This window comes from Drosophila arizonae, chromosome 4, assembly GCF_054131065.1.
Source record: "Drosophila arizonae isolate 15081-1271.41 chromosome 4, UAZ_ARI_1.0, whole genome shotgun sequence".
In the NCBI taxonomy this organism is placed as follows: Eukaryota; Metazoa; Arthropoda; class Insecta; order Diptera; family Drosophilidae; genus Drosophila; species Drosophila arizonae.
In genome coordinates this window covers 17720168-17748114 of record NC_142924.1, presented here as the reverse complement: position 1 = coordinate 17748114, position 27947 = coordinate 17720168, and the positions used below count along the sequence as shown (strand labels likewise).

Genomic DNA, 27947 nt, shown 5'->3' with positions numbered 1-27947 from the left:
ATATATAAAATATAATATAATTTAACAATAATTTAAAAAAATTAATAAAACAAAATTTCTAATAATTTTATTTAAATAATTACCAAATTAAAAAAAATACAATTTAAGAAATAAATGTGAGCAAAAAAATTACTAAGCATCTATATCTATTTATTATTTATATTATTATATTATATTATTTATTTTATTCCTTACAAACTTATTTAATTTATTACAAAAATATTTATAATATAATATAAATATTTCAATTTTATAATTATAAGGAATAATTATATATACGCTATCAATATGGATATATTGTACAAGTGTATATGTATTATTTAGTAAATTAATTATAGAAAATATATATTTAATTAAAATGTTTTTATTTGATTATATAATATTATATATATATTTTTTTTAATTCATATTTTTTAGCTCATTTTATTTTTGTAATATAATATTTTTTTACAGCTATAATTTATAAATCAATAGTAGCATAGTTTACATATATAAATTAATTTTTATTTATTATTCAATTTAATATCTTAACAAATGTTTTTATTTTGTAGCCAATAACTGGTTGCGGGATAAATATTTTATTTTTGCATAAAAACATCTCTTAAGCCACTCTGCTTAAATATATTGTCACTAAGTCAACCAAATTCAGTGCAGTTTGGCAATTTTTGCATTCTCTGAGTGCATATGGGAACACACTCTACAGATTTAGAGCATAACGCTTATCATGTCCAGCATACTGTGTGCACAGCCAGCCACGTAATCAGCACAGTTTAGATTGCGCGTGCCGTGCTCTGAGGCCGCATAGAGGCTGTCCACGTGCTGGAGTCGCTGCTCGGCGGCGCTAGTTGTTGGCCTGTGAAAGGCGTGAGGCCACTAATTAGATCTGGAATTGTGTCCGAGCGATGGCTGGGGTCACTCCATAGTAGTTCCCCCCTCCAAAACTTACATGAATAGAATTTTGAATATGCTGCCCAATAGGCCGTTGTGGGCATCCAGCGGCGCGGCGCTCACCTCGCAGATGGTGCGCAGCAAACAGGCGCTGCCATTGTAGCCATACTGACCCAAATAGTTAACAATCGCTCTGTAGAAGTCGTGACGTGTAAACCGGGGCGGTGCCGCAATCGAACGTTTCTCCAGGTTATCGCCAGTGCGTCCATCTATGGGCGTTACATCGCTGCCGATGCCGAGGAAACCCTCGTCCAGATCCCACTTTAAGTTAAAAAGCATTATGGCAGCCCAGCGGGAATTCAAGCACTGCTCACTTACCCTATCGATCCACTCATTGTACGAATTATTCGACGGCAGGCCGTAGTTCGACTCAAAATTGAAGGCCATATAAACATTGCGATACGTCAGATCCAATGGAATTGCCACAGCAGCTAATAACTGAATGATGAATGAAGTTTTTATTTTGTAATTAGGTTTTGGCTTTTTTTTCCCTATTGAATTCAACTTTGCTTACACCTATGGAGGCACCGCGTGGAAAGAAAAACAGTGCTTGAACTTGCCGAATAGACAGCAAAATTAGAATGATTCCCACTGGGAGGTTGCGAAGCTTAGAACTCATCTCGTTGAATGCGCTAAGTGAACTGTTTGCAGTTTCCAGTTGCAGCTGGCATAGATGTTGCAAAAATGTTCTAAAGAACAGCTTAAATGGGTTAGATATGGCAACAGAAAATTATAGGGTATAGTTTTTAAATTTTATTTTAAGAAAAAGCGAGAAAGCTGACTGGAATAATTATTCTCAAAAATTGTAAAAATGAGTAAAATTCAATTGAATGAAATTTATATGAATATTAAAAAAATACCATTAACGGAACTTTTATAAATATTTAAATAATAAATAACTAATTTTTAAGCTACATAAAAAAAAAAGAAAACAGTAAAGTAAAAATATAAAATATATAAAAATATTTATTTATGTAAAACAATTTTTAAATCAAATTATTAAAATATAAAATTTTTATTTATTTTTTATTTTTATAATGTATACTTCAGCAGCTATATTTTTATAAAAATATAAGTAAAATACCTATATATATATATCATAATCAACATAAAATCGGTATACTAAAATTTAAAATTAAAAAAAAAAATATATATATATATATAAAATATTTAATAAATAATAAAAAATAGAATAAATAAATAGAATAATTAAATATATATATAAAAAACAACAATTTTTATTATGAAAATTAATACGAAACATTCAGTTTATCTGAAATAAATTCAATATTAAAAAATGTTTAAATTATATAAATGGGATTAATATTAATCTAAAATTTTTAGCAATTAAAAAGTGTGTTCTACTAACATTCGTTTTTTAGAAAAATCTCATTTAGCATTAAAAAAAAAATCCACTCAAATACGCCAGTTTAATTCATGAAATTCTCACTCAAAATTCGCTGTCTAGTCTTTAAATTATGAATGAATTTTCGGTATAACTCAATAGTCAGGCAAGAAATGCAAAGAACTCAGCTCTAACTGGAATATGCAAGTTTTCACAGCTTCTGCCTGAGTTGGCCGAATAACTTGGCCATGCAGCAGCAGCAGCCCAGTCCCAGCAGAGTGAAAAGCGTCAATTGGTTGGCGCTAATTAATAGAATTTGTAGCATTTCTCTTTGCCCATAAAGTTGCAGCAAGAAAGTAGAACTTATTCTTTGCATATATAGTATGTCGACTGAAATACCTTGTAGAAGTGCCAAATATATTTTGATATTTTTTTTAGTCGGAGTTCATAATGAATACAATTTTTTTAAATAAAAAATCTATAAATATTTCTTTATAAAATTCATTTCAAGTTAAGAATTTACTTTTCATATATGTAAGTTGTTTCGCATTTCAATGCTTTTATAGGGCATCTCCAAGTCAGTCACTTCTATTAGGTTTGTATCATTAATAAATGCCTTAGCTAGAATTTTAATATCTTTGTTCTTTTATTTATTTATTTTTGATAAGCTGTGGGAATCAGTAACGCGCTGCTAGGCAAAGCATTAACAACGTGCGTCTTGCCTGAAGATTTTTAATTAAAATATAAACATATATAGATATATAAATAAAATAAAGCATAATGAAAACGAGAGTATTGCTGAACGTGGGCACTTGTTTGTGTGTGTTTATACTGAGTAATTTCTGCTCAGGTGAGACTGCCACTAATGGCAGTTTATCGAGCAACGAGCGTAGTAAAAGATCGCCCATACCGTGGCTGATTTTCCCAGCAACATCGCCCACGCGTATTCAGGTGAGTTGAGAGCTGAAAACGTGATGAAGGTGCAATTAAATGGAGCCCATTTGCCATTAGTTCATTGGCGGCATCGGTATACCGCTGGAGGATCTCGAATATGAGGCCGTTACAACGGGCTATGTGCTGAAGGCGGAGTACTGGCTGCCCGAAACGCCGGATGCGCTGCGTACGCCCACCGCCTTGCCCATTAATCAGGTGCCCACGCTGGGCTCGGTGGGCGCACGTCGACATCGACCCATGCTAGAGAACTTTCTGGCCGGCGTCGATGACCTGGGCAAGAGCACCAAGAAGCTCTTCTCCAGAACTAACAAAGTGCTCAGCAGTTATCGCTGGACGGTATATAAGGGCCTGGAAGGACTGGCCAAAAAGCTGGGCTACCAGGGACGGATTTGCGTGCTGAAAAGCATTTGCGAGGTGGCCGAGGAGCCATTTCACTTCAGCAATGGACTTCTAGCAGAGCTGCTCCACATATTGCTAACGTAAGTAGAGAGAGCTTTGGATTGATGTGGTCTGTGATATGGGCTCACGCCTCCGTTTATTTACAGGCCCTCGGCCTCGGTGGATAAGTTGTCAGAGCATGCGGATAATGAGTATTACTACGCCGAGAAGGTGGGCCAGTCGGGCGCTGGATGCGATCGAGTCTTTAAGGAGTGCCAACGCAGCTTGTTGCAACACTTTAGCGAGCTGCGTGATAATCTAGATAGTTTCATATTTTAGACAATAAAACCATTAAAGTGAGAGCAAGGGACGTTCACATTTGCATAGATCATAAGACATATATGATATATCATATATGATATGCTATATCATATATGAGTATTAATTCAATTAACATAATTTTGTATTTATAGCTTAGCAGTCTAAAATAGACTAATAGACTTCCTAAGAAATTCATTACAAATTCTAGACAAAAAAAAAAGAAGGCTTCACATATTACAGAACCCAGTATTTTCGCTCAGTGTACTTTATGAAATCTTTTGAGTCTGTTTAGGCGCTAATTAATAGAACACGATAGATAGGAAAACTCACACATTCATATACTTATATATGTAACTGAAATGAGCACACACTGGTGTCCAAAATATTGTGTCTAGTGTTGCAAAGCTTCAACGAAACTTGATTTGTTTTTGTGGCAATTTCTTTCCACTATCATTTGGCACTTTCGTTTTCCTTTTCGTCACTTGTTTTCGATGGAATAGAAAGTAAGTTACTTTCTTTTCCATTGATTCTAGTCGAGTGTCAAAGCTGAAACTGTGCGGACTGAATTTCTGGGGCTATCTTTATAGATAATAATGATCCTTTTGCATTTGATATTGTTTTGTTTGACTGTGGCTGCTGCTTACAATCAGAACTTCTCCTCTGAGCTGCACGATGAAAGCGATTTGCTGGTGCGCAAGGCGCGCTGGCTGCCCCTCATCTATCCCAGCTCCCATCCAGCCAGACTTAAGGTCGGTAAGCAGCAGTTGAGCCGAGTCATCAGATTGCTAATCAATTTACTCGGCAGTTCATAGCGGGCTTTGGCATACCAGTGGATGATCTGAATATTGAGTCAATTACCACGGGATATGTGTTCAAGGCGCAGTATTATTTGCCCAATCGAGCCAAGCAATTGCGCGTGAAGGATGTGCACGGCATAACCGAGCGACAGCTCTCGGATAATGCCACCCTCTTCCAGCAGACGATGCAGAAAACCGACCAGGAGCTGGGCATACCCCCAAACCTCATGGAGGAGACCTCACATGCTCTGAGCGGCTATCGCTGGGCCATCTACAAAAGTTTCGAGACTATGGCAATACGCATGAATCTCAATGGACGGCAGTGCGTCTTGAAGAGCATCTGTGAGAGCTCTGCCGCGCCGTTTGATGAGCGCAACGGGCTGCTGGGCGAGCTGCTGCACATATTGCTAACGTAAGTAGACAGAGAGTGAGAGAGAGAGATAGAGAGGGAGAAGCGAATGAGGTTTGGCTCTGCTTTGATTAACTCTGTGTGTTTGAAGTCCTTCCAGCTCAATGGATGCGCTGTCGGAGCATACAGATAACGATTATCTACAGGCGGAGCGTTTCGGACATGCGGGCGCCAATTGTGATCAAGTCTATGCTAATTGTGCAAAGTCCCTATTGGCACACTTCTCGGATGTGCATCATTTGGGCAGTGAATTTCTGAAGATGTTGGGCTGAATACTGTGGAAAATTTATATTTAATAAGTATATGTATGTATATATTGAGAAATGATTGAGATTGTATTTTTGTAGTAAATATATGTAAATCATGTTAATTTTACAATGTTAAGCTATTAAAGTAGATAAGCTTAGTAAGCTTGCTTAATTTTTTATAAACTTGCAATATATCAATTAATTGCTGTGATTGATAATGTGTTAAATTGTGTATTTATTTATTTTTTATTTATTTTTTTATATATATTTATTTATTTTTTAATTTATTTATTTATTTACTCATTTCATTATTAATTTATTAATTTATTTATTTATTTATTTATTTATTAAATTAATGAAGTATTTATTTATTTTTTAAATTTTGACGGATAGAAAACCATATTAATAAAGAATTACACAATTTAACATATTATTAATCATAGCAATTAATTGACTTAACTTAATAAAAATAAATTGCAGGAAATATATGTATTAATATTTTTTTCCGGTTCGAAAATCTAATTTATAAGCAATATAATTTTTGTTTTGTTTTTTTTTTTTTTTTTTTAATTTAGATTCCTTAATTAATTATTGACTGAGAAAAAGTAATAACAAACTTCGTAAAACATTTTGTACCCTAAATTATTTAAGCATTAAAAATCATTATACAGATTTCTAGAATAAATTATTTAACATTCTTGTGTATACCAATTCAGATTCTTAATAGTATCCAAGACGAAAGACTTCCCTCTTTGGGACACCCACATTGAAGGGCTAACAGTGATTAAGAAATTAGTACTTGAGACTTTTAATATTTACAAGACATCAAAAGATGCCTGAGAAAACAAGATTCGTAGCATTCTAACAATTTCTTCCTGCCGTCTGTCCCTCTGCTCGCCTGCCCGTCTGCCCCTCTGCCTGCCTGAGTTCAGTGTCAAGCGTGAAATTTATGCAAATTCGTACATAATAACTCTTTTTGTTTTCTATTTATGGTTTTATGTCGACTCCATATCCATCTGGCAGCTAGATCTGCAGCTCTTTCTCTACGCTCTACGCTCGGGTGGTCGCTTTTCCACCTATCACAATGTACGCATCTTGCAGCGGGGCAAACGCATTGTCTATTAATTTAATAATTATAGCTGGGCTCACGGCCTGGCATTAGCTACTGGGTCTTAAGACCCACCACCGGCCGATTGTCCGGCCGATTGTTGCTTAGCTTCTCTGCAGCAAATAGGCGTTTAAATGCAAATGTCGGCGCCGTAATTAATACGCATAATACGCACATTATGCTAATGCCAATGCCATAATGACTTGGCCCGAAAAAACTCTATAGAAAACTTTGCCTACCAAAGACCAAAATATGCTTTTCACACTTGAAATGCAGTCGATGTTGGGCCAGTGAGTGGCTCGAAGGGCAATCATATATTCGTCACTGCGTTGCATTGTTGTCTGCTACGAACTAATTAGCTTTGACAAAACACAGAAAACAACAGAGCTACTAAAGAAAAGACAAGAGAGAGAGAGAGAGAGAGAAAGAGAGAGAGAGAGAGAGCGAGAGAGTCTAAAGAAATTAGTAGACAAAGACACTGAGTGAGGCTGGCATTGAGAGTCTTGGGCTGCCTCTGGCTTTGGGGTCTTGGGATCTGCGGGTCATCGTCTGTGACTTTCTCTAATGAAGTTCCCAGCGAGTGGCTTTTAATTTGTTAGTTTCTGTGGTACACTTGTGCATCATTTCGAATGATGACAACATATGATAAGAGCTGCATATTTGACAGGAGTCGGCCCTGCTCCCACTCCATGCGCCATGCCCCAGCCCAGGCCAATGAATGTGGCTGCAGTTGACGGTTCGTAGGATCCGCCATAAACTAGAAACTACTCTGGAGATAATCACAGCCAGATTTTGTTGCTCTGCTTGTTTTTGTTCTTCATCTCTCCCACTTTTGTATTTTTTATTTATTTAGTGTAGCTTAATAGTTTCCACAATCCAAGCACCTTTCACAAGTTTCATGTTGTTGTGATTACCTTTAACCCTTGCCAGTTTGTTTTGGGGCAATAATTTTTATTTCCATTGCCTTTCTTTGGAAACAATTTGTAGCAGCATGCAACTTAACGAAGTAATCAGTGTGTGTGTGTGTGTGTGTGTGTGTGTGAGTGGCTCTGCCACAGGAATAGAGTCTGTGGCACAGTCAGATGCTTATCCCGCCAGGTTGCGACAACTATTTTATGACCTTATATGCGAGTTTTTCCTGAGGGGGACCAAGTGGAACTTTTTGCTGTCTGCTCAGTGCCTGCTTTATATGGGTGCATGGCTATTTTTGGTAACACCTTTTATTTGCCTGCTGGCGAAAGTAGGTGCCCGTCTCGTTGCCAGTTGCCGGCTGCCAGTTGCTGGGCTTTTGTTTGCTCTTTTGGCAATAATTTTTGTGGGCCAGAGCTGAAAATGTAACAAATAGCTGTAGGTCGAGGTCGGGTCTTGAGACGAGGCAGTACTGCCAGCCATCCATTCGTTCTACATACAAATTATCTGCACTAGTTTATGCACTCGACACGTTAGTTATGGCTTCTCCGACTCTCTGCTCATGTACTAATTATGCGGCCAGGCCGACAATCAAATGAGGCCAAGTCTTAAGGTTTCATTACAAATTAATGTGAAACTGAGCATATTTCATGAATAACTTTAGAGCTGATGCTTCGCCTTGCATTAATCTTGATTAAGTCATTAGCTATCGTAGGAAATATCTGGAAATATGTTCAGAACTTTATAATTAACATTAAGCCATAAAATATCGCACGGATGTATATATATTCAACCTGTGCCTACTTGTGTTTGTGTTTTGTTTTACTGCAGCATTTATAGATCTTTATCTTTAACGGTTCATCAAACTCATTTTCCCATTGGAACTTTTGATTGCAGTCATTAAATTACGCAGCTTATCGAGATGTTTGTTTTCATGCTAATTCGAATTCAAAGATGTTCACTTGCCGATATGGCATAATTAATTGCGTATAATATACACATACATATGCACACTTAACGTCTCGCTGATTAAGTTGTATCAGTGCAGCGCATCAGTGGGAAACACCTGCCGCTCCCCATCCCCTCCCCTCCTCAACACTCACCTGACGTATGCCCATTGTCATCATAGGGCCGCGAAATCTGATGATATTTTTGCATAATTTTGTGCTGCACTTTATTATTACCGTATTTAAACAACGTGACTAAATTTACGTAGTGCCCGGAGCCACCGAAAATAACAATAGGAAGTGCCAGAAAGAAAGGCGAGCAGTTAAATAATAATAGCCCACGTTGCGCATGCATACATATATACACACATACATACATACATCTATATGCAAAGTGGCGAGCAGACAATTTTCGCATGATAAATCGTTAAAAGAATATGAGAAAGCGCGAATTGTAACTGAAATAATACGCAGACATGGATATATATATATATACATATATGTATATGTGGGCAGCTGTGTGTGTGTGTGTATGCGTCTCACATGCTTCTCACCTGTTCTTTTGTTTATGCAAAAAAGCTATGCAAAATTGGCGCTACGTACGTGCCAAAGAATTTCATGGTCTGGCAACTTAATACAGGCAGCCGCTTTTGTAGCTCACTGTATCTCTTCTATCCGAAAAATGCTCCCATCTCAGCCCGTGCCTCAGCTCCATATTCATGAATACCTACACACATGTGTGTGTGTGTGTGTGTGTGTGTGTGTGTGTGTGTGTGTGTGTGTGTGTACGGGTTCCATTCATCTTCTGTTTGTTTTTGAGCTGGCGCTCACGTGTAAATTTTCTCAAATAAATCATTAAAAGCTGCGCGCCACAGCCGAGCAGAGCAGAGCCGAGCAGAGCGGAGCATAGCAGAGCCCCAGCACATTGACATTGTCGTCGGAGGCGCCTCCGCTCTTTTGAAATGGACGCCTTTAATAATAATCAACGCGGGAGTGCTTATTGTAAGTGCTCAGGCGAGCCTGAGGCAAGCTCAACACATCTCGTCTCTCTCTCTCTCTCTCTCTATCTCTCATTCTCCCTCTCTCTCACACACTCTCTGGGGGCATCCTCTCTATTCATAGAATTGCACTTTGTATGCTCTATTCATAAAGCACACGCCCAGGCGCTTCGTCGTGCCATTGCACTCGACATTGTATGTGTGTGTACGTGTGTGTGTATGTATGTGTGTGTGTGTTTGCATGGGTTAGTTAGTGGCACTTTAGCGCTAAAGTTTATACATAAATTTGTCATTGGCATTCAGTTACCTGGCTGCGCATACTTCAGCGCATTTTCTAAGCACACGCAAACATTTGTCTACGCCTTTCTTTGGCTGCCCTCGCTCTTCATTCATATTCATCTCTATTTGACTAGCACACACACACATACGCACACACACATACAAACATACATATATATATTCAACTTATTGCTTTGACTTTTCACATTCACTCAGCTTGAATATGTCTTTTTAGGTTTTTAATTTTTCAGAACTTTTTATTTGCTGGAAGGTCTTTGGGGTTTTAAAGATTCTCTGGGGCTAGCTTTGCATAATTTACATATTTTGAATGATTTATTATGGAATGATATATAGTTCTTATATATTATAGCTCTTAATCTATATTATACAGTTTGTTTGAGGGAATATTCCAATTATTGGTTGCTATATTGTTAGTATTAATGGTATTATGATTTTATTTATTTATTATTCATATTAATATTATTAATATTATTATTATATTTTATTTTTTAATTTTTTCATTTTTATTTATTTATTTAATTTTATTTTATTTTAATTTTTTTGTATATTTTTTAGTCGAAAAATTCTTTATAGCGCAAATACATTAATAATAATATACCATACAATATATAATACATAAATATAATACGTAGCAACTGCCCATAGCTATGCAGTTTCCTTCCAATTGAGCAAGCAGCAAATCTCAATTTTTTTTTTTACTATAAAGATTAAAGTCTATAAAATTCCCAGTTAGTAAAGCCGGAAATGGGTTTCACATGGGCTTTCACGCACTTTCTAAGAGGATTTGCTCAACTACTGTCAGCTACTGTCGCTGCACTCTTTGGAAATTGCAAACCCATTCTATAAGGCGTGAACAGAGTTGAAGCGTAAAGAAGACTCTCAGAGGCATTCGCTAAAAGGATGTTAATAATCGACATAAATTGTAAATTCGGTATATGCTGAAAGAAAAGAAAAAAGAAAGGATGGGCATACAAAACGGCGGCGTTATCACCTTTTAGGGACAAACAACCCAGGAGGTCCTGGGTGCTGCGGTGCTTAGGTTCTTAGATCCTGAGATCCTCGGCGCAGGCAAGTCAAAGAGAGGTAGACGAATGCATGCCTAAATCCTCTGGCTTATGTGGGCTCGTTAAAATTTCATTCGTTTGCCTTTCATTAGCAAAGCTGTGGTATATTTCCCTAGAACAAACTGGTTCCAGGCCTCATTCAATGGCTATTTCCCAGCTACGACGACGTCGGCGGCGGCATGGAACTGATCTGGTTTAAATATTACAGTGGCTGCCGGCAGTTCAAAAGGATCGCCGCGACGAGCCTACAACACATTTTGATTAAGCATGAAGTTTCAGGTCCCTTTGTTTTTTCTCCGCATTAAAATTCTTAATTTATATCTGTTGCGAGCAGCCAGACAAGGAAGGGCAAGGCGCAGAGCGTAGAGCGTAGAGTCATCATCAGCTGGAACTTGAGCAAACAGGGCTCAAGTGCTGGCGCATTAGGCACAGTCATTCCCTTGATTCGTCTGATCTTTGAGCAAACTCTTGACTATTTGTGGACCGGGTGTGAAGTGCCGCACATTTTTGGGAAAAGGTGGGCGATCATACCGATTCCAATTCGATTTGTGGTGCGGGCTTATAGACATCCATTCGTGTGTGTGTGAGAAGTGGGAGTGGCATTGACAGTGTGCCCTTCATATTTGAGGCGCCGGCAGTGCAACACTTGCTCCCTGATTGTGCAATAAAATTCAACAGCGAGTCTAGAAGGGGGCGTAGCCCTGGGCATTGCAAATTGCTCGACTGCCCTCGCCAATGGCCACAGCTGCGCCACATTCGCTGCGCTTTTCATTTAGTTTATTTATGTTCCTGTCGCGATGCGGTTTACGAGAAGGTGCCAACTCATCTGCAAGCATATGCAGCCCAACAGCTAGAACTACTACCACTACCACTGCAGAGGAGCGGCGAGAGATCTCAATTTGTTAAGCAGCTGATGCCAGATGGCGGCGCTACAGTTGCAGCGAGAGCATCGCGTTAATAAGACTTTAACAGATTTCTTATAAATTATGTTCATATTAATGTCGAGGGTGTAGACGGATATAAAAACAACGACATCTATTTATAAGAAATGTGTTAAGGGTGGAACGATGGGAACACATTGTCGAGCCTGTCAAAGATGTTTTAATAAAAAATGATTGCATGGAATGAAGTTAGATGAAAATTTGTTTAGAGAATGGGACCTCCTATGGTAAGTTCTGGAAACGGAATTTATATAGTGCAAATAAGAAAAAATAAATGATAAATACATAAGATTTTGAGCTTACGAACAGGAATTAAAAATAAGCATCAAATGTGTTTACAATAAGTTGGCTAGAAGTAGCCTAAAAGCTAGAAACAAATGGAAAAGAGACTAGAGGACGACAGTAGTTAGCTGGAAGAAAGCTGGACGGCAGCTGAAAATAAGCTAGCATGCATGTTGCATGGTAATTAAAATCTTATAAAACAAAAAAATTATACAAAATAATACAATCTATCTAAAATATATTACAAAGTAAAATCATAAAAATTTACAGAAGTAAAGAAGTTTTAATAAAATATATAAAAAAGTATATATAAATATACTAAATATATTCCAATAGCTGTTGGTGTCATAGATTCCATTAATGCATATATATATATAAATATATATAAAATATAATATTATCTTTTTATTATATTTTTAAAAGTATTTTAAGTATTTATTTTGAAATACTTTCAAATATATAAATATTTTTATTGTTAAATTATTTTTCTTTTAATTTAATTAAATTATTATTATTAGCTAATTTTTTTTTTAAATTTATTTATTAATAATTTCAATGGATATATTTACTTTATCATTTTTTTTTTTTATTTAAATCTATTTATTAATTTTTTAATACTTTCAATAGGTATATTGGCATTGTTGAATACCTTTTTTTTTTAATTTTAATTTATTTATTTACTTTTATTTATTTTATTTTTAATACTTTCAATGGTTATTGTTGAATTGTTTTTCTTTTTAAATGATTATCTCTTACTTCTCATTGACTTTTCATTAGTGTCTTACATGGCACATCGCTGCTCGCTGCACCTCAAGCATTCAGCTGACTCTTAAGCCTGATTCCATGTCGGAAACACCCACAATCCCCAGTGATGTAATATGCTTATCTGATATGATACTAGCTGAAGCTGCAGCCACACCCTCTGGGGCTCACTTACTGCTAACCCACAATTTCAGGGGCATCTACATACACACATACATATGTATATATCACGCGTGCCTGTTAAAGTTGCTCACTCCGCACATTCATCAGCATCAGGCGGAATCATTACCGGCATGTGTTACTTGAAACTTATCGCTGGCTGCGCAATGTCAATGTCAGGCTATTATTATTTCACTCGCGTCTCGCGGGAAAATTATCGCCTGGGATTAGCCCGAATCGCTGCAGTGGAAAACTTGTAATGTTTGTCATAGCTCAACTAACCAAAACAGTGGAAGACAAGAGAAGAAACGAAAATCTCCGACAAACATTTGTACAACACCTACAACGAGTGGGCAGACAGGAAAACAACAGACGGTTCTAAACCCATGTCGCGCGTCGCGCTTTCGCTTTCAAGGCTGCGGTGCGTCTTGATGATATATATTTAAATATTTAAACTCGAATATATATATATATATTATATGATAAGCAACATCCTGCTCCTACACACACTGATTGATGATGCTGGAACAGGGCTGGATCCTGGGCTGGGCAACAGCAACAGATAAGAGACGTTTGCACAAACGCCCGAGGTGTTAGTTTCCACACCCGTTTCGCTGCGGTTCCAACTGGGGTGTGATATTTGACAGTTGCCTTTCATTTAAGTGATAAGAATTATTTACATTTCTCTTCAGCATATCTCTCTGGGTTTTTTTATTCCATGTTATTTCATTTCACCCTCACTCTCTCATATTTTTTCTCATTAAAAAGTTGAAGTCCAGCCGGAAAATTATTGCCATGTGCTGACGGCTTTTTTCTGTATTTTCTCTACAATTTTTTCGTTTCCTCTTTTTTTTTTTTTGGTTTGTTTGCAAATAATTACCTCGAAATTCACATGCCGACGGACCGCCGCTTAAACCACTCAGCGAGGCGTTATGGAAAAAATTCATAAAAACCGCGTCGCCTGCATATTTTGGATGCTCTGCCCGGTTATCCCGAGTGCGGTGCGGTGCGGGTGGCAGCCTTATATTTTTGCATAAATCCTTTCACACACACACACGCACAGAGAGAGGGAGAGGGAATAAGTGTCTCTCATGTACAAAACACAAAGTGTAGCAAAGGATGTGCCAGCCGTTTGGCCATTGTTTGTTCCTGGCAATGAGCCGCACATTAAACCGTACATAATTAAGCTGTCGGGATTATTTTGATGTGTCACACGGCGACAGGCAGCTGATAGCCCGGCTCTGGGCATTAATTTAAGCCAACTTTTGTTTTGGAACTACCGAGTTGTTTGCATTCTCCTCTGTACTCTCGCTATGAGAGTCCAAGCAGCTGGGTCTTCTCGATAAATGTCAACCATTCTCTGGAAAATCAACAGGCTTCAGGCTGTGGAGTTGAGCCGGCAATGGATATGCGAGCAGCACATTACGCATATCCAAATAGCTGCTCATCAAGCCAAGCCAGCTTTAATGCTGTTTGCATAGAACAATTATGGAGATGGGCAGGGAAGCTTGGCTGAGAGAACGGAATACGAGATGCGATTTACTGTTGGCCAAGTCAGAGCAGTACTAGCTCTTATAGCTATTACTATTATTATTTGTTTTTATTTTTTTATTATTTTTTTTTCTATATAAAAAAATGTAAGTAAATACCTAATTTATTCTTATAAAAAAATATTTAAAAAAAAGAAACATTTATATTATATTTGACTATACTAAGAAATTAAAATATATAATAATCAAAATGCAATTATTATTTTTCAATATATTATGCATCAGAAAATCACATCAACTCGAAAATAGAAATTCAGCTTAACAAATATTTTGTCATAAAAATAAACAAACAAAACATTTCAATATAGAAAACACAGCATTTGACTTAAGATCCGAAATAGAAAATGGGAGAAAATCAAATCTATTTGAGTGACCGACACACGAGACAAGAGAGTGTGTTATCTATATGGGCGCCGGAAATCGTCTAGTGCACATTTAAGTTTAATTTATGCGAGCGAACACTAGAGGGCGCTGCTTAGCATTTAAATGGTCGTCACATTTCCGCTCCGGTTCAGAGCGTCGTCTTATTGTCTGAACAACCAGAGACTTAAGGTAAACACCCAGACCCCAAAGAGTTGCGCCTGGACTTGGCATTAACATTTAATTGGAAATCAAAGTGAGTGCAGGAGCCGAAAAAGCGAACCCATTTGAAATGCACATGCATTGTCCTGCATTTGCCCAGGGGCAGGTGCCATTTGGCTTGGGCTGCGATTGCCATTAGCATTCACTTAAGTATTTTCGGGACCTCGGGCCAGCCCAAGTGGAGTCCAATGAAATTTAAATTACCTTCGAGCTGCAGCTGAGCCGAGCGGAGCTGAGCTGAACGTCAGTTCAATAGGTCGCGTCACACAGTCTGCGGTTCCTGCTATTTCTCTTTCTATATGGTAATCAAAGGGCGCAGCTAAAGGCTTCCCGCTGACGAGACGGAGCTCAGAATTTTTGTATCTTATGTAAATTTGTAAATTTGCAGCGGACAAAGAAATTATTTAATTTACGCGTCACTCGAAAGGCTTAGCCCAGGGAGACTCCATAGTGTATTCGCATTTATTTACACGCATGTTGAGCCTATCGGCTTTCTTCTGATTCTCTAGCTTCATGGCATTTTTTGTGGTTTCCACATAAATGCCAGCATAAATATCATTTAAGACTCCTTTGTGTGACATTATAAAAGGCAGTCGCTTGTTCATGGTTGATATTCGTGTTGTTGTTGTTGTTGTAGTTGGGTGTGAAGAAGTTTTTCTTGAAAGTTGTGAAAAATTGTTATTGATTTCGTGCCTCATAGACAACGATTTCCATTTGGCTTAGGCCGGGGCCATAAAAACGTAGCCCTCGAACGACCTGGCGGAACAGTAGTCCCAACACTGTCTTTATGAATATTAACACAGTTCTTAAGTCTATAAATTGTTTTTACAAATTTTTAGCAGCTTAACAGCTCGCGAAGAACACGCTATAAAATGTTCTCTTCTACTTGAATAAAGAGGCTTTTATATTCTGTTGTTCTTGGTGGAAATATACCACGCTATTTGCTTTTCAGAAGTGAGAATTATTCAGGTATTATTATGTTGCTAATAGCCAAGGCAGTTTATTATTAAAATTTACTTTTAGATTTAGCATAAATTTATTCAATATAGCTTAGATTTTTAATAGAAGACAATAATATATATATATATTGTGAGGAGCAATATAGGTATGCACGTATTAATGTATATAAACGTATGTATTTGCTGTGCGTTTATATGCATATACGTGCATATACATGTTGCTCCACACAGCGACGCGAATACTGTAGGAGCGACCCTCGCACTGGAAAGGGGGTCAAAGTCCTGTTAGAGGCGGGCTCTTTCGCTCCTACAGATTCAGCAATGGGTTCGCGTCGCACACATGACGATCATCGATGACCGTTAGCCGAGGTGCCGTTCGGGCCGGGTGAGAGCAGTGGACGTTTTCACTCGCATGGCAACAACGGTACTTTGGCCATTGGGAGGCTGCCACGCAATTTGGCGGGAAAGTGGCGTCACCCAGATCACGCCACTTTACCGTTTTATGGGCACGAGCAGCAGGAAGGCCCCGCTCCAGAGCCGAACAGGCCCCGTTACCACACGAAGCAGGGCCTGTGGCTGGGGTATAAAAGGCCACCAGCAGCTCCATACGGGGTTCAAAAGAGAAATCGAGAATATACCGGTGAGAAGCTATATAGTGAAAGTGCGTGAAGAAAGTCAAGTAAAAGTCAACGCGAGTGGTAAATCGGGACTCCCAGGACATCGAGGGAACAGCAAGGACATCGAGGGAACAGCAAGGACATCCAGTGGGAATCCTTGCAGATCAGCAGCAGGCGCCGATCAGGACATCGGTGCATATCAGCAACTTAAGCGAGGCCTGCACACCTGGGTGAGTTCACGTAGCCGTGCGTAAGAGAAGTGCTTGTGAGTGAACGAAGCTAGTGTCGTGCTGTGAGTGAGCGAGTTAGTAGGAGAGATCTGCATAGCTGGCGAACCGCCAGAGTTTACAGATCCAGATCCTGGCGTTTCTCAAATCCTTACGGTGAGCTAGCGTGTTTAGCACAACACTCTCCCAGCCGGAGTGCGTTGAACGAGCGCTCAGTAGGTGTGCGTCGCTAAGCGAACCAGCGAGCCACATACATTTGCATAAGTGACTTGTACAATTCATATCTATTTAAGAAAATATACCATTACGCTATCAAACCTAAACCACAAGACTAATTAATTATCGCAGGGGCTTCAACAAATAAATTTGTTGGCAACGAATTGTAATGTATCGTTCTTATGTATGAATGCAGCGGGCGTTAACTTCTCTCTTCGAATTTCAGGCCCCCCGTTGGGCGCCATAAAATTTATGCAACGAGCGTACTCGAATATGAAAGCGATCTTCGTGCATTCGCATGTTTACATATATACATATATACATATATACACATATAGCTATTCACATACATGTATACATACATACATACATACATACATCAACATACATCAACATACACAAGACGTGGATCGGGTAATGGCGGGCGGAATCCTCTGGTTCCCTTAGCTCTGTCGGCGGTGGGGTGGGTCTTGCCAAACCGTCACCAATACACACAAACTTTAAAATTTTTAGGATTCCTATGCAACACAAACATTCGGACAACAAGAAAAAACGAAACAAACACGGACAGTTAGAAAGACGCGGAAGCCGAGGTGGTGTTGGCTGCTCGCTGTCTTTACCCAAACCCAACCATGATCTTCAGCTTTAACTTGTTTATGAAGATCCCCTAATAAAGATTGCCTCGACTCTCTCTCTCTTCTAGGCCAACGCTATGCTCCTAGCCTACCATATTAATCCATCAAGGAAACTCAAAAAAAATTCTAAAAGATACATTTATTCTTTAAATTACTCTAACTAGACTATTACATTTTCATTTACTCTTAATTACTGTCGCTTCATGTTCTTTAATTTATATATATGTATGTGCATGTGTTTGGTATGTAGTTTGAGTGTATAATAAAATAAAAAAAACTACATAATATGAAAAAATTACAAATGAATAAAAAGGTTAACAATATAGTAATAATAACATAATAATATAATAATATAATATTACAATAAAATATTAAAAAATGTTTAAATCATATTTTAGACATTTGGGAGTATTCGTTAGTACATATTAATTTAAAAATTTAGTTTTAATTCATAGCTTTTATTTCATAGTTTTTATTTCATAGTTTGTATTTCATTCTTTATTCAAAATTTTTTTTCCTTTTTTTTTCTATTTTTTTTCTTTATTTATTTATTTAGTTTTATTTCGTTATACATTTTGGGGACATGATAGGGAGGGGAAGACAAGGGTTAATTTAGCACTCACAGTTCTTTTTGTTGTATGTCCACCGCTGAAAGGCCTTTCTTTTGGTGACTGCTGCTGCTGCTATATGGAGGATGTGTGTACTATTGTGTATTATTTTAATGAATTATTATTAATAGTGCTTTTCGTTTTTTTTTTTTTTTTTTTTTTTTTTTTTCTTTTTTTTTTATATATATTATATATATATATATAATTCTATATATGTATAATATTCATTATTGTCTATTAAATCAAGAATTTATTTAACCACTAAGCATTTAAAGTTCTTTTCTTTTTCGTGTACTTGCAGTTTTATGCAGCACGTTCACTTTGATCAAATTTGTCTTTGAAGCTTTTTTTTTTTTATGTTTTTTTTCTTCACATACACATTGCGCACACGTGCAAATATATATACATATCTTTCTCTAATTTTTGTTTCTTTTTAAACCGCACAGATAATTATTTGTAATTTTTAGTTTATATATATATATATATATTTTTTTTTTTTCACTAATATGTCGTCAATAATCCCTCGCCGTTCTGCGATCTGCTATACATTTTATTTCGGGTGCTATTTTTCGGGGGCTCTTTTTTTCTTCGGTGGCTAATCTTTTTTTTTTTTTTCGGGGGCTACTTTAATATATAGCCCTAACCTCTGCACAGCGCATATGTGCATGTGGCCTTCTGCTGGCCGAGAGGTTAGGGTTATAATATAGGCTGCAAAATATAAAAAAACCGACTTAGTTTCTGTAAACTAAGTTTTAATTTATATTAATTTTGATCGAAATACCTTTTTTTGCCTGCTTGCACACTTGTTGTTTCCCACGAATAAAAATGCGTGCGGCTGCGCGCACCAAAGTCAATGACTGACCAGCTCAGCTGGTCACGGTGGGCCAAATTCAGAAAATTTCAATGTTTTATGGAGGGAAATAATCTTTTGTGTATGTTTCTTTTTGTTAAATATATATATAAAGATAGATATATATATAATTATTAACAAAAATTTTAGCTGGATAGAACTCCACGCTGAGGGTATCTTCTTGAAAATGTGGGCCGGAAAAAGATGGAGCTGGCAATGTGGCCGCTTTTTATACGCCCACATTCCAGTGTTCTTAGTTTCGGCGTTTCGCTCTCAGCGAAGCTTCGGACAGCGGGATGCTAGTGAGCGTATTTCTCCCACTGTCTCCGACGAGCGAGCACAGCGTAAGCTTAGCGTAAGCTTAGCGAAAGCTCGATCGCTAAAGCTCCGCTCTCTGTCTCTCTCGTGCATTGCATTGCAGCGCAGGCGACAATGTTGTCGCAAACGATATGCGCTGCAATTTGCAATCTTAGAGATTCGCAACCATTACACCACCCGATAATATACAACGTTAGACAGTATATTAGCGGGAATCAGCTTCTAATATCTTTAGCATGGTAAGTACCTACTTCTTGGCCTTGCAGGTTCTCAAGCAGATAGTAACAATTTCCTAACTTTTTCTTAACTCGGCATTTTAGAAATTGTGGTCCTAGTTTGGCATTAATATTTTGCGAAAATTTACTCAAAGCAAAATTTCTTCTAAAGACTTCTTGTCCTTCTTTGAAAGTAACCGATTTAGCTCTGAGATTATATTGGCCTGCGTTTCGTTCATGGGCTCGACGGATATTGATCTGAATATCGTGTCTCAATAGAGCCAGATTGTCGAATCTAGAGATCGGGATTATTGGCTCTTGGAGCAAATGCAAATCTTTTAATAATTTATAGTCCGCTCCGTGTGTTATCATATCGAGTCCAAAAAGTGCTCGGTATGGCGAACAGTTTAGCGATTGATGCAGTCCTGAGCGTAACGCACATGAAATGCTCGTGAGATGAACATCCCATTCAGTTTGATCGTTCTGCAAGTATGAACGAATCGCTGCTAGCAATGATCGGTTTACACGTTCGGCCGCATTACTCTGTGGTGAGTAAAGAGCGGTGTATACGTGTTTGATGCCTAATTCCGTCAAAAAGGCGTTAAATTCTTTTGACTTGAACTGAGTGCCATTATCACTAACGATAGTTTCAGGGACCCCAAAACTATGAAATATGTGCTTTAGCAGATACTCTTGAATCTTTGCAGACGTGAACTTCTTTAATGGACATAGCCAATGGTACTTGCTAAAATGGTCCAAAACTATAAGCAACCCTATATGACCTTGTTTACTACGAGGATATGGTCCAAGAAGGTCAATGTAAAGTTTTTGAAACGGCCTATATGAAGGGATATGATCACCCATTGGGGGTTTCAATGTATAATTAGGGGCTTTGCTTTCTTTACAAGTATCGCATGAACGAATATAGTCTCTCACATCTTTTGCTAGACCTGGCCAAAAGAGATGCCTACGTAGCTTTTCTATGGTCTTTTGCATTCCGGCATGGGCTGAAGTACAACTATTATGGGCTTGTTTAAGGGCACTTGCTCGAAGGCTCTCGGGGACCCATAGCTTCCAAGATAGTTTTTCTTGTTCTTGCTGACCATTTGCATGTTCGGTGCGAACATATAAAAAGTTTCCAACCAATTTCAGATCGGGAAATCGAGACTTTTGCTCGGAATATTTCTTTATGAGCTCTAAATAAGAATCTTCTGAAAAAGCATTTGATGTGAGGTCTATAATCGGGTTCATATCAAGTTCTAATATTTCATTTTCGCTTAATCGAGATAATGCATCTGGGACTACATGGTCTTTACCTTTTCGATGACTAAAAGTAAATTTAAACTGCTGTAAACGAAAAATCCAGCGAGCTAGTCTACCAGAGATATTCTGCTGCCGCATAAGCCAAAGCAAGCTAGAATGATCGGTAACCACTTCGAATTCTTGCAGTTCTAAATAGCATCGAAACTTCTCAATTGCGAGTATCACTGCGAGACACTCGCGCTCGGTAACACTATAATTGCGTTGGGAGCGATTTAATTTCTTCGACATAAATGCGATTGGCTTTTCGTCATTTGTATCTGAGAGTTGCACAAGCACGGCACCAATACCAAAATCGCTGGCATCGCAATGTAAATAAAATTTTTTTCTAAAATCTGGATTTGTTAAAATGGGAGCAGTAGTCAATACTTTCTTTAACTTATCCATAGCCATTTGTGCTTCGGGAGGCCAGACAAATTTTGACTTTCTTGAGAGTACGTCAGTAATTGGGCAAGTAAGATCTGCGAAGTTATGTATAAATCGTCTGTACCACCCACACACTCCTAGAAATCCACGAACTTGCTTTAAGTTCTTGGGCGGTGGCCAATTAATTATACAAGATACTTTGGATTGATCTGGGCTAATACCTCCACTTCCAATTACATAGCCTAAATAATTAATGCTTGTAACGCAAAAGTGACTTTTATCTATGTTCAGAGTTAGATTCGCTTTTCGAAATTGATCTGCTAGACGGACTAAAATTGATAAATGAGATGGAAAATCTTCTGAGACGACACAAAGGTCATCCAGGTATCCAAACACACAATGCCTCAGGTCTGGTGGAATAAGCTGGTCCATTAAACGACACATTGTGGAGGGGGCATTGCATAAACCAAAGGGCATAACTTTAAACTGGTATAAAGGGCGGCCTGGGACTGTGAATGCAGTCAAATGCTTAGACTCCTCAGTGAGTTTAATTTGTCAAAAAGCATCCTTCAAATCTAATTTCGAAATAAGATTAGCTTTAGGTAATCGCGAAAATATTCCATCAATGCTGGGCAAGGGGTACGCGTCCTTTTTAGTAGCATCATTGAGTCTGCGAGCATCTAAACATAAGCGAACTTTATTAGGTTTTACTACGAGGCGCATAGGTGAACTCCAAGGGCTAACAGAAGGTTCAATCACATCCAACTGAAGCATTCGATCAATTTCTTGATATAACAGCTTTTCTACAGCTGGCTTTGCGTCTCCAATATCTATGTGGTGCTCTATAAGTGTTGTACGCCCCAAACTATGTGACGCATTTGGAAATAATCCTTTCACTAGCTCTAGTTGTTGAATCTCTGTCTTCGTTAAAGGATATGATTGTTCGTGGGAATCATGCTTGCTTGTATCAGCTATCTCTATAGCGTTAATAATGTTTGGTGCAAGGCGAAAGCATTTCCAGAAATCATGTCCTAAAATGAGATTCTGCTTTATGCTGGGAATAATATATAATGTCATTGGCTTGGTGACAGAGTTATATGTCAGTTCTACGTCTAAATATCCAATAATGGTTTGACTTTCTCCTCCGGCTGTTTTTGCTTTCGATTTTATAGGCTTAAACTCTGACAACTTCGAAAAATCTTGTGTTGCTAATTTCGAACCTATACAACTAATATTTGCTCCCGTATCTAACAGACCAAGTTCTGTATAATTTAAGAACGAAACTTCAGCATAGCTACGAAGGTCGGTTCCATTATTGAAAATCGTAGATATTTGCAAATTCCGGTTTTTCTTTACCTCTGTATAATATGTCTTTAATCTTTGAGTTCGCTTGCTAATAGCAGGCGGGTTATCTTGAAATATTCGATTTCGAACTTCTACATAATTTTGTAAGCGTTCTTCGTAGGGACGAAAACGAATTGCAGACGTATTCGAGTGCAAGTTTTGCAACTCGGGTGTATCTGTATCTGTGCTTTTGGGTTCTACATTTTCGTGGGCATCCTGCTGTTGACGGATGCCTTCTGCCGGTTTTCCGACTGTCTCTGTAGGCAGACTTTGCACTGAGGCTTATATACATTGGGCTGTCCACAACCGTAGCAGAAAATGCGACGTTCAGATAGACAGTTTTCCCAGATATGGCCTATTTCTTCGCAATTCCAGCAACGAAGTTTTTGATGAGAGGCGCGTATAGCTGCAAGCTCTGCATCTAGTGAATCGCCTTCTACATCATCAGCTATTTCTTCGACAGCATAAACTTGTCTGCGCTGTACTACTGGCTTTGCCTGATTAAAACGACAGCTAGTCTCATACGCTAAGTTTTCGCTCATTTGAACTAAACGGCGTAAGTGTCCTACCGAGTGAACTGGCTGATATAATAGCTTCTCGCGTATTTCAGGGAGTAAGTTATTCTTTAAAATTTCCATTAATTCTTCTTCTGCTACCTTGAGTGAAGATTTATCTATAAGAGAGGCTACAGATTCATAAAAAGTTGAAAACGACTCTCCTGGTTTTTGCTTTCGAGCTCTGATCATCTCCATCTTCATAAAGCTTGACCGATAATCATCGTACTGTTGACGAAGGGATGCACAGAGGTCAGACCAAATAATATGATCAACTTGTTTGTGGTATCTCCAATACCATGATCGAGCCTTTCCAGTAAATAACACATGCATATTCTTGCACATGCCTGTGAAATCACTATCTAAGGTCTCATCTGTTAACGATTTAACGCGATAGATAAATTCATTAACCCCTAATCCATCTGATGAACCATCAAATTGAACTCCCCACTTTTGCATAATGTCAACGATCCTTCGACTATTCAAGGAGCAAGCGCCTATTGATGGGGACTCACGACTGTTCGCTACCGGCAGTGGTTCGGTTGGCGAAGGGCGATTGTTTATGGACAACGAGGACATGACCCTAGTGACTGTTTCTTCAATCATGTTCTGTATAACATTGTAGTCCGGTTGCTGCGATCTTTGAGGATTCGCACCACGGAATGGTCGAGTTGCTCTGGGTCGTCCCCTAGTAGTTCTGGGTCGCGCAGCTTCAGCCTGACTCGGGCTTTGACTCGCATCTAAAGCTGATGACTGTGCGCCACTAGCATTCAACAAAGCAGCTTCTTGTACATTAGCTGTATTGTTGGCCTCTGCTAGTGCTAAAGTTCTGGCAAGATTTCTGGTTGTAACTCGACGAGTTACTGGAGCTGGTGGCGGAGCTGTCTCGTGCCTCCGAGAGGGTGAGCAATTGCCTACTACTAGCTTCATTTGCTGCTTATCTATTGGTGTCTGGCAAGTATAACAGACGGTATTTTCTGTTAACCACGCTTCTACGCAGTTTTTATGAAAAATGTGCTGACACGCTAACAAATAGCAAGGATATGTATCATCCATTTCTGTCGCACATAGTGCGCATTTATTTTCTGTACTACCTACAGATGCGACGTGCGGCGGTGTATTTATAACTGGCATAATTACTAAAAAGTGTTGTTAAGCTTGACTATAAATGGCATAGAGAGAGAAAATCGAGGCATTCTTATTAGTTCTAACTGTTCCGAATTATTTCTTTTGGGCTATTGAAACTAAATCTAGCAGGTATTTACAAATTTATTATCGCTACCATCAAAAACTATACTATTCGGCAAGGGAATGCACAGGCAGCATATCTCCGAGTTCCAGACAATAGTACACTTAAAGACGCAACGACAACAACTTATCAACACACAACTAGCATTGCTTAAGGCTTCTACCATTCTTCATTTAAGTAAAGAATACCCTCCAGGGATAATCAGTATTGGTATCCTAGCCGAATACACAATATTCTGGAATTATTTAGAGAAGTTTTTCTAGAACTAGATTGAATTGTGGCTTCATCCACAGCAAACAAAAACGAGCTACAATTGTGAGGGAAGATGTTCTTTTCCAAAGCAGCGATGCTTTAATTCATTTAAAGTTGAAAGATTCTTCAAGGTGTCTCGGGCTGCGATCCAGGCTTGAATCCAGCAGCTTCGTAGTACCTATGAAAACAAATCTCTTCCTCTCAGCAGTCACTGTTGCGATAGCTAGACCAACCAAGTCTAAGTCTATTTCAGCAATACAGGCTACTGAGACAACTAATATTCTCACAAAAGGGGTGTTTTGTATAACTACTACTCCATATAGAGGAAGTGGTCATACAAGAAAATTTTGGTTCACTGAAAGTGTATCAACTCACAGTGCCTCACAAACAATTTCGGTTCACTGAAAGCGTATCAACTCACAGTGCCTCACAAAAATTCGGTTCACTGAAAGCGTATCAACTCACAGTGCCCCACGTATATTCGGTTCACTGAAAGCGTAACAACTCACAGTGCCCCACGTTGGGCGCCATAAAATTTATGTAATGTATCGTTCTTATGTATGAATGCAGCGGGCGTTAACTTCTCTCTTCGAATTTCAGGCCCCCCGTTGGGCGCCATAAAATTTATGCAACGAGCGTACTCGAATATGAAAGCGATCTTCGTGCATTCGCATGTTTACATATATACATATATACATATATACACATATAGCTATTCACATACATGTATACATACATACATACATACATACATCAACATACATCAACATACACAAGACGTGGATCGGGTAATGGCGGGCGGAATCCTCTGGTTCCCTTAGCTCTGTCGGCGGTGGGGTGGGTCTTGCCAAACCGTCACCAATACACACAAACTTTAAAATTTTTAGGATTCCTATGCAACACAAACATTCGGACAACAAGAAAAAACGAAACAAACACGGACAGTTAGAAAGACGCGGAAGCCGAGGTGGTGTTGGCTGCTCGCTGTCTTTACCCAAACCCAACCATGATCTTCAGCTTTAACTTGTTTATGAAGATCCCCTAATAAAGATTGCCTCGACTCTCTCTCTCTTCTAGGCCAACGCTATGCTCCTAGCCTACCATATTAATCCATCAAGGAAACTCAAAAAAAATTCTAAAAGATACATTTATTCTTTAAATTACTCTAACTAGACTATTACATTTTCATTTACTCTTAATTACTGTCGCTTCATGTTCTTTAATTTATATATATGTATGTGCATGTGTTTGGTATGTAGTTTGAGTGTATAATAAAATAAAAAAAACTACATAATATGAAAAAATTACAAATGAATAAAAAGGTTAACAATATAGTAATAATAACATAATAATATAATAATATAATATTACAATAAAATATTAAAAAATGTTTAAATCATATTTTAGACATTTGGGAGTATTCGTTAGTACATATTAATTTAAAAATTTAGTTTTAATTCATAGCTTTTATTTCATAGTTTTTATTTCATAGTTTGTATTTCATTCTTTATTCAAAATTTTTTTTCCTTTTTTTTTCTATTTTTTTTCTTTATTTATTTATTTAGTTTTATTTCGTTATACATTTTGGGGACATGATAGGGAGGGGAAGACAAGGGTTAATTTAGCACTCACAGTTCTTTTTGTTGTATGTCCACCGCTGAAAGGCCTTTCTTTTGGTGACTGCTGCTGCTGCTATATGGAGGATGTGTGTACTATTGTGTATTATTTTAATGAATTATTATTAATAGTATCATGCTTTTCGTTTTTTTTTTTTTTTTTTTTTTTTTTTTTCTTTTTTTTTTATATATATTATATATATATATATAATTCTATATATGTATAATATTCATTATTGTCTATTAAATCAAGAATTTATTTAACCACTAAGCATTTAAAGTTCTTTTCTTTTTCGTGTACTTGCAGTTTTATGCAGCACGTTCACTTTGATCAAATTTGTCTTTGAAGCTTTTTTTTTTTTTATGTTTTTTTTCTTCACATACACATTGCGCACACGTGCAAATATATATACATATCTTTCTCTAATTTTTGTTTCTTTTTAAACCGCACAGATAATTATTTGTAATTTTTAGTTTATATATATATATATATTTTTTTTTTTTCACTAATATGTCGTCAATAATCCCTCGCCGTTCTGCGATCTGCTATACATTTTATTTCGGGTGCTATTTTTCGGGGGCTCTTTTTTTCTTCGGTGGCTAATCTTTTTTTTTTTTTTCGGGGGCTACTTTAATATATAGCCCTAACCTCTGCACAGCGCATATGTGCATGTGGCCTTCTGCTGGCCGAGAGGTTAGGGTTATAATATAGGCTGCAAAATATAAAAAAACCGACTTAGTTTCTGTAAACTAAGTTTTAATTTATATTAATTTTGATCGAAATACCTTTTTTTGCCTGCTTGCACACTTGTTGTTTCCCACGAATAAAAATGCGTGCGGCTGCGCGCACCAAAGTCAATGACTGACCAGCTCAGCTGGTCACGGTGGGCCAAATTCAGAAAATTTCAATGTTTTATGGAGGGAAATAATCTTTTGTGTATGTTTCTTTTTGTTAAATATATATATAAAGATAGATATATATATAATTATTAACAAAAATTTTAGCTGGATAGAACTCCACGCTGAGGGTATCTTCTTGAAAATGTGGGCCGGAAAAAGATGGAGCTGGCAATGTGGCCGCTTTTTATACGCCCACATTCCAGTGTTCTTAGTTTCGGCGTTTCGCTCTCAGCGAAGCTTCGGACAGCGGGATGCTAGTGAGCGTATTTCTCCCACTGTCTCCGACGAGCGAGCACAGCGTAAGCTTAGCGTAAGCTTAGCGAAAGCTCGATCGCTAAAGCTCCGCTCTCTGTCTCTCTCGTGCATTGCATTGCAGCGCAGGCGACAATGTTGTCGCAAACGATATGCGCTGCAATTTGCAATCTTAGAGATTCGCAACCATTACAGAATCCACAGTCAGCTGAAACTAGCCCAGCTTAGACTCGGGATAAACCGAAGGTTCGTTACAATATAGTTTTTATTTTATTATTTTATATATTATTATTATTTTTTAAACTCTTGCGTTCTTTGAGTTTAATTCTTGATTTTATTTTATTATTTATTCATTTATTTACTTATTTATTTTTTTTTATATTTTAAATTTATTTATATATTTTTCTTCCACTTTTCATAGAATTTTGGCTGTCCTTGAAATATTTA

General features: G+C 37.8%; 3 protein-coding genes across 4 annotated transcripts; 2 read left to right on the top strand and 1 right to left on the bottom strand.

Moving 5' to 3' along the window:
• Positions 1–408: 408 nt before the first annotated feature.
• Positions 409–27710, bottom strand: LOC108612368 (uncharacterized). Of its 2 annotated transcripts, none has more exons than XM_089466628.1 (7): positions 27135–27710; positions 19046–27061; positions 18280–18972; positions 1463–1648; positions 1267–1386; positions 947–1209; positions 409–853 (listed from the first exon to the last, which is right to left on the bottom strand). In XM_089466628.1, exons 4-7 carry the CDS (start codon positions 1565–1567, stop codon positions 706–708), a joined length of 636 nt encoding a protein of 211 aa, XP_089322754.1. In that variant the 5' UTR covers positions 1568–1648; positions 18280–18972; positions 19046–27061; positions 27135–27710; the 3' UTR covers positions 409–705. The 2 variants fall into 2 exon arrangements, with proteins under 2 accessions (XP_089322754.1, XP_089322753.1); XM_089466627.1 differs by having other exon boundaries at positions 1463–1637.
• On the top strand, positions 2905–3994 carry LOC108612367 (uncharacterized). Its single transcript, XM_018005245.2, has 3 exons — positions 2905–3244; positions 3305–3726; positions 3793–3994. The coding sequence occupies exons 1-3, from the start codon at positions 3074–3076 to the stop codon at positions 3962–3964; spliced, it is 765 nt and encodes a 254-aa protein (XP_017860734.1). The 5' UTR covers positions 2905–3073; the 3' UTR covers positions 3965–3994.
• LOC108612366 (uncharacterized) lies at positions 4538–5582 on the top strand. The gene is made up of 3 exons (XM_018005244.2): positions 4538–4695; positions 4752–5155; positions 5244–5582. The coding sequence occupies exons 1-3, from the start codon at positions 4540–4542 to the stop codon at positions 5422–5424; spliced, it is 741 nt and encodes a 246-aa protein (XP_017860733.1). The 5' UTR covers positions 4538–4539; the 3' UTR covers positions 5425–5582.
• Positions 27711–27947: the final 237 nt, after the last annotated feature.

Bases quoted from the DNA above. Each gene is read 5' to 3' on its own strand.
- LOC108612366 (XM_018005244.2), top strand. From the start codon at position 4,540: ATGATCCTTTTGCATTTGATATTGTTTTGTTTGACTGTGGCTGCTGCT. The intron at 4,696-4,751 runs GTCGGTAAGCAG...TTTACTCGGCAG, and splicing joins CCCATCCAGCCAGACTTAAG to TTCATAGCGGGCTTTGGCAT. The intron at 5,156-5,243 runs GTAAGTAGACAG...GTGTGTTTGAAG, and splicing joins CTGCTGCACATATTGCTAAC to TCCTTCCAGCTCAATGGATG.
- LOC108612368 (XM_089466628.1), bottom strand. From the start codon at position 1,567: ATGAGTTCTAAGCTTCGCAACCTCCCAGTGGGAATCATTCTAATTTTG. The intron at 1,387-1,462 runs GTAAGCAAAGTT...TTCATCATTCAG, and splicing joins CACGCGGTGCCTCCATAGGT to TTATTAGCTGCTGTGGCAAT. The intron at 1,210-1,266 runs GTAAGTGAGCAG...TTTAACTTAAAG, and splicing joins ACAATGAGTGGATCGATAGG to TGGGATCTGGACGAGGGTTT.
- LOC108612367 (XM_018005245.2), top strand. From the start codon at position 3,074: ATGAAAACGAGAGTATTGCTGAACGTGGGCACTTGTTTGTGTGTGTTT. The intron at 3,245-3,304 runs GTGAGTTGAGAG...ATTTGCCATTAG, and splicing joins CATCGCCCACGCGTATTCAG to TTCATTGGCGGCATCGGTAT. The intron at 3,727-3,792 runs GTAAGTAGAGAG...GTTTATTTACAG, and splicing joins CTGCTCCACATATTGCTAAC to GCCCTCGGCCTCGGTGGATA.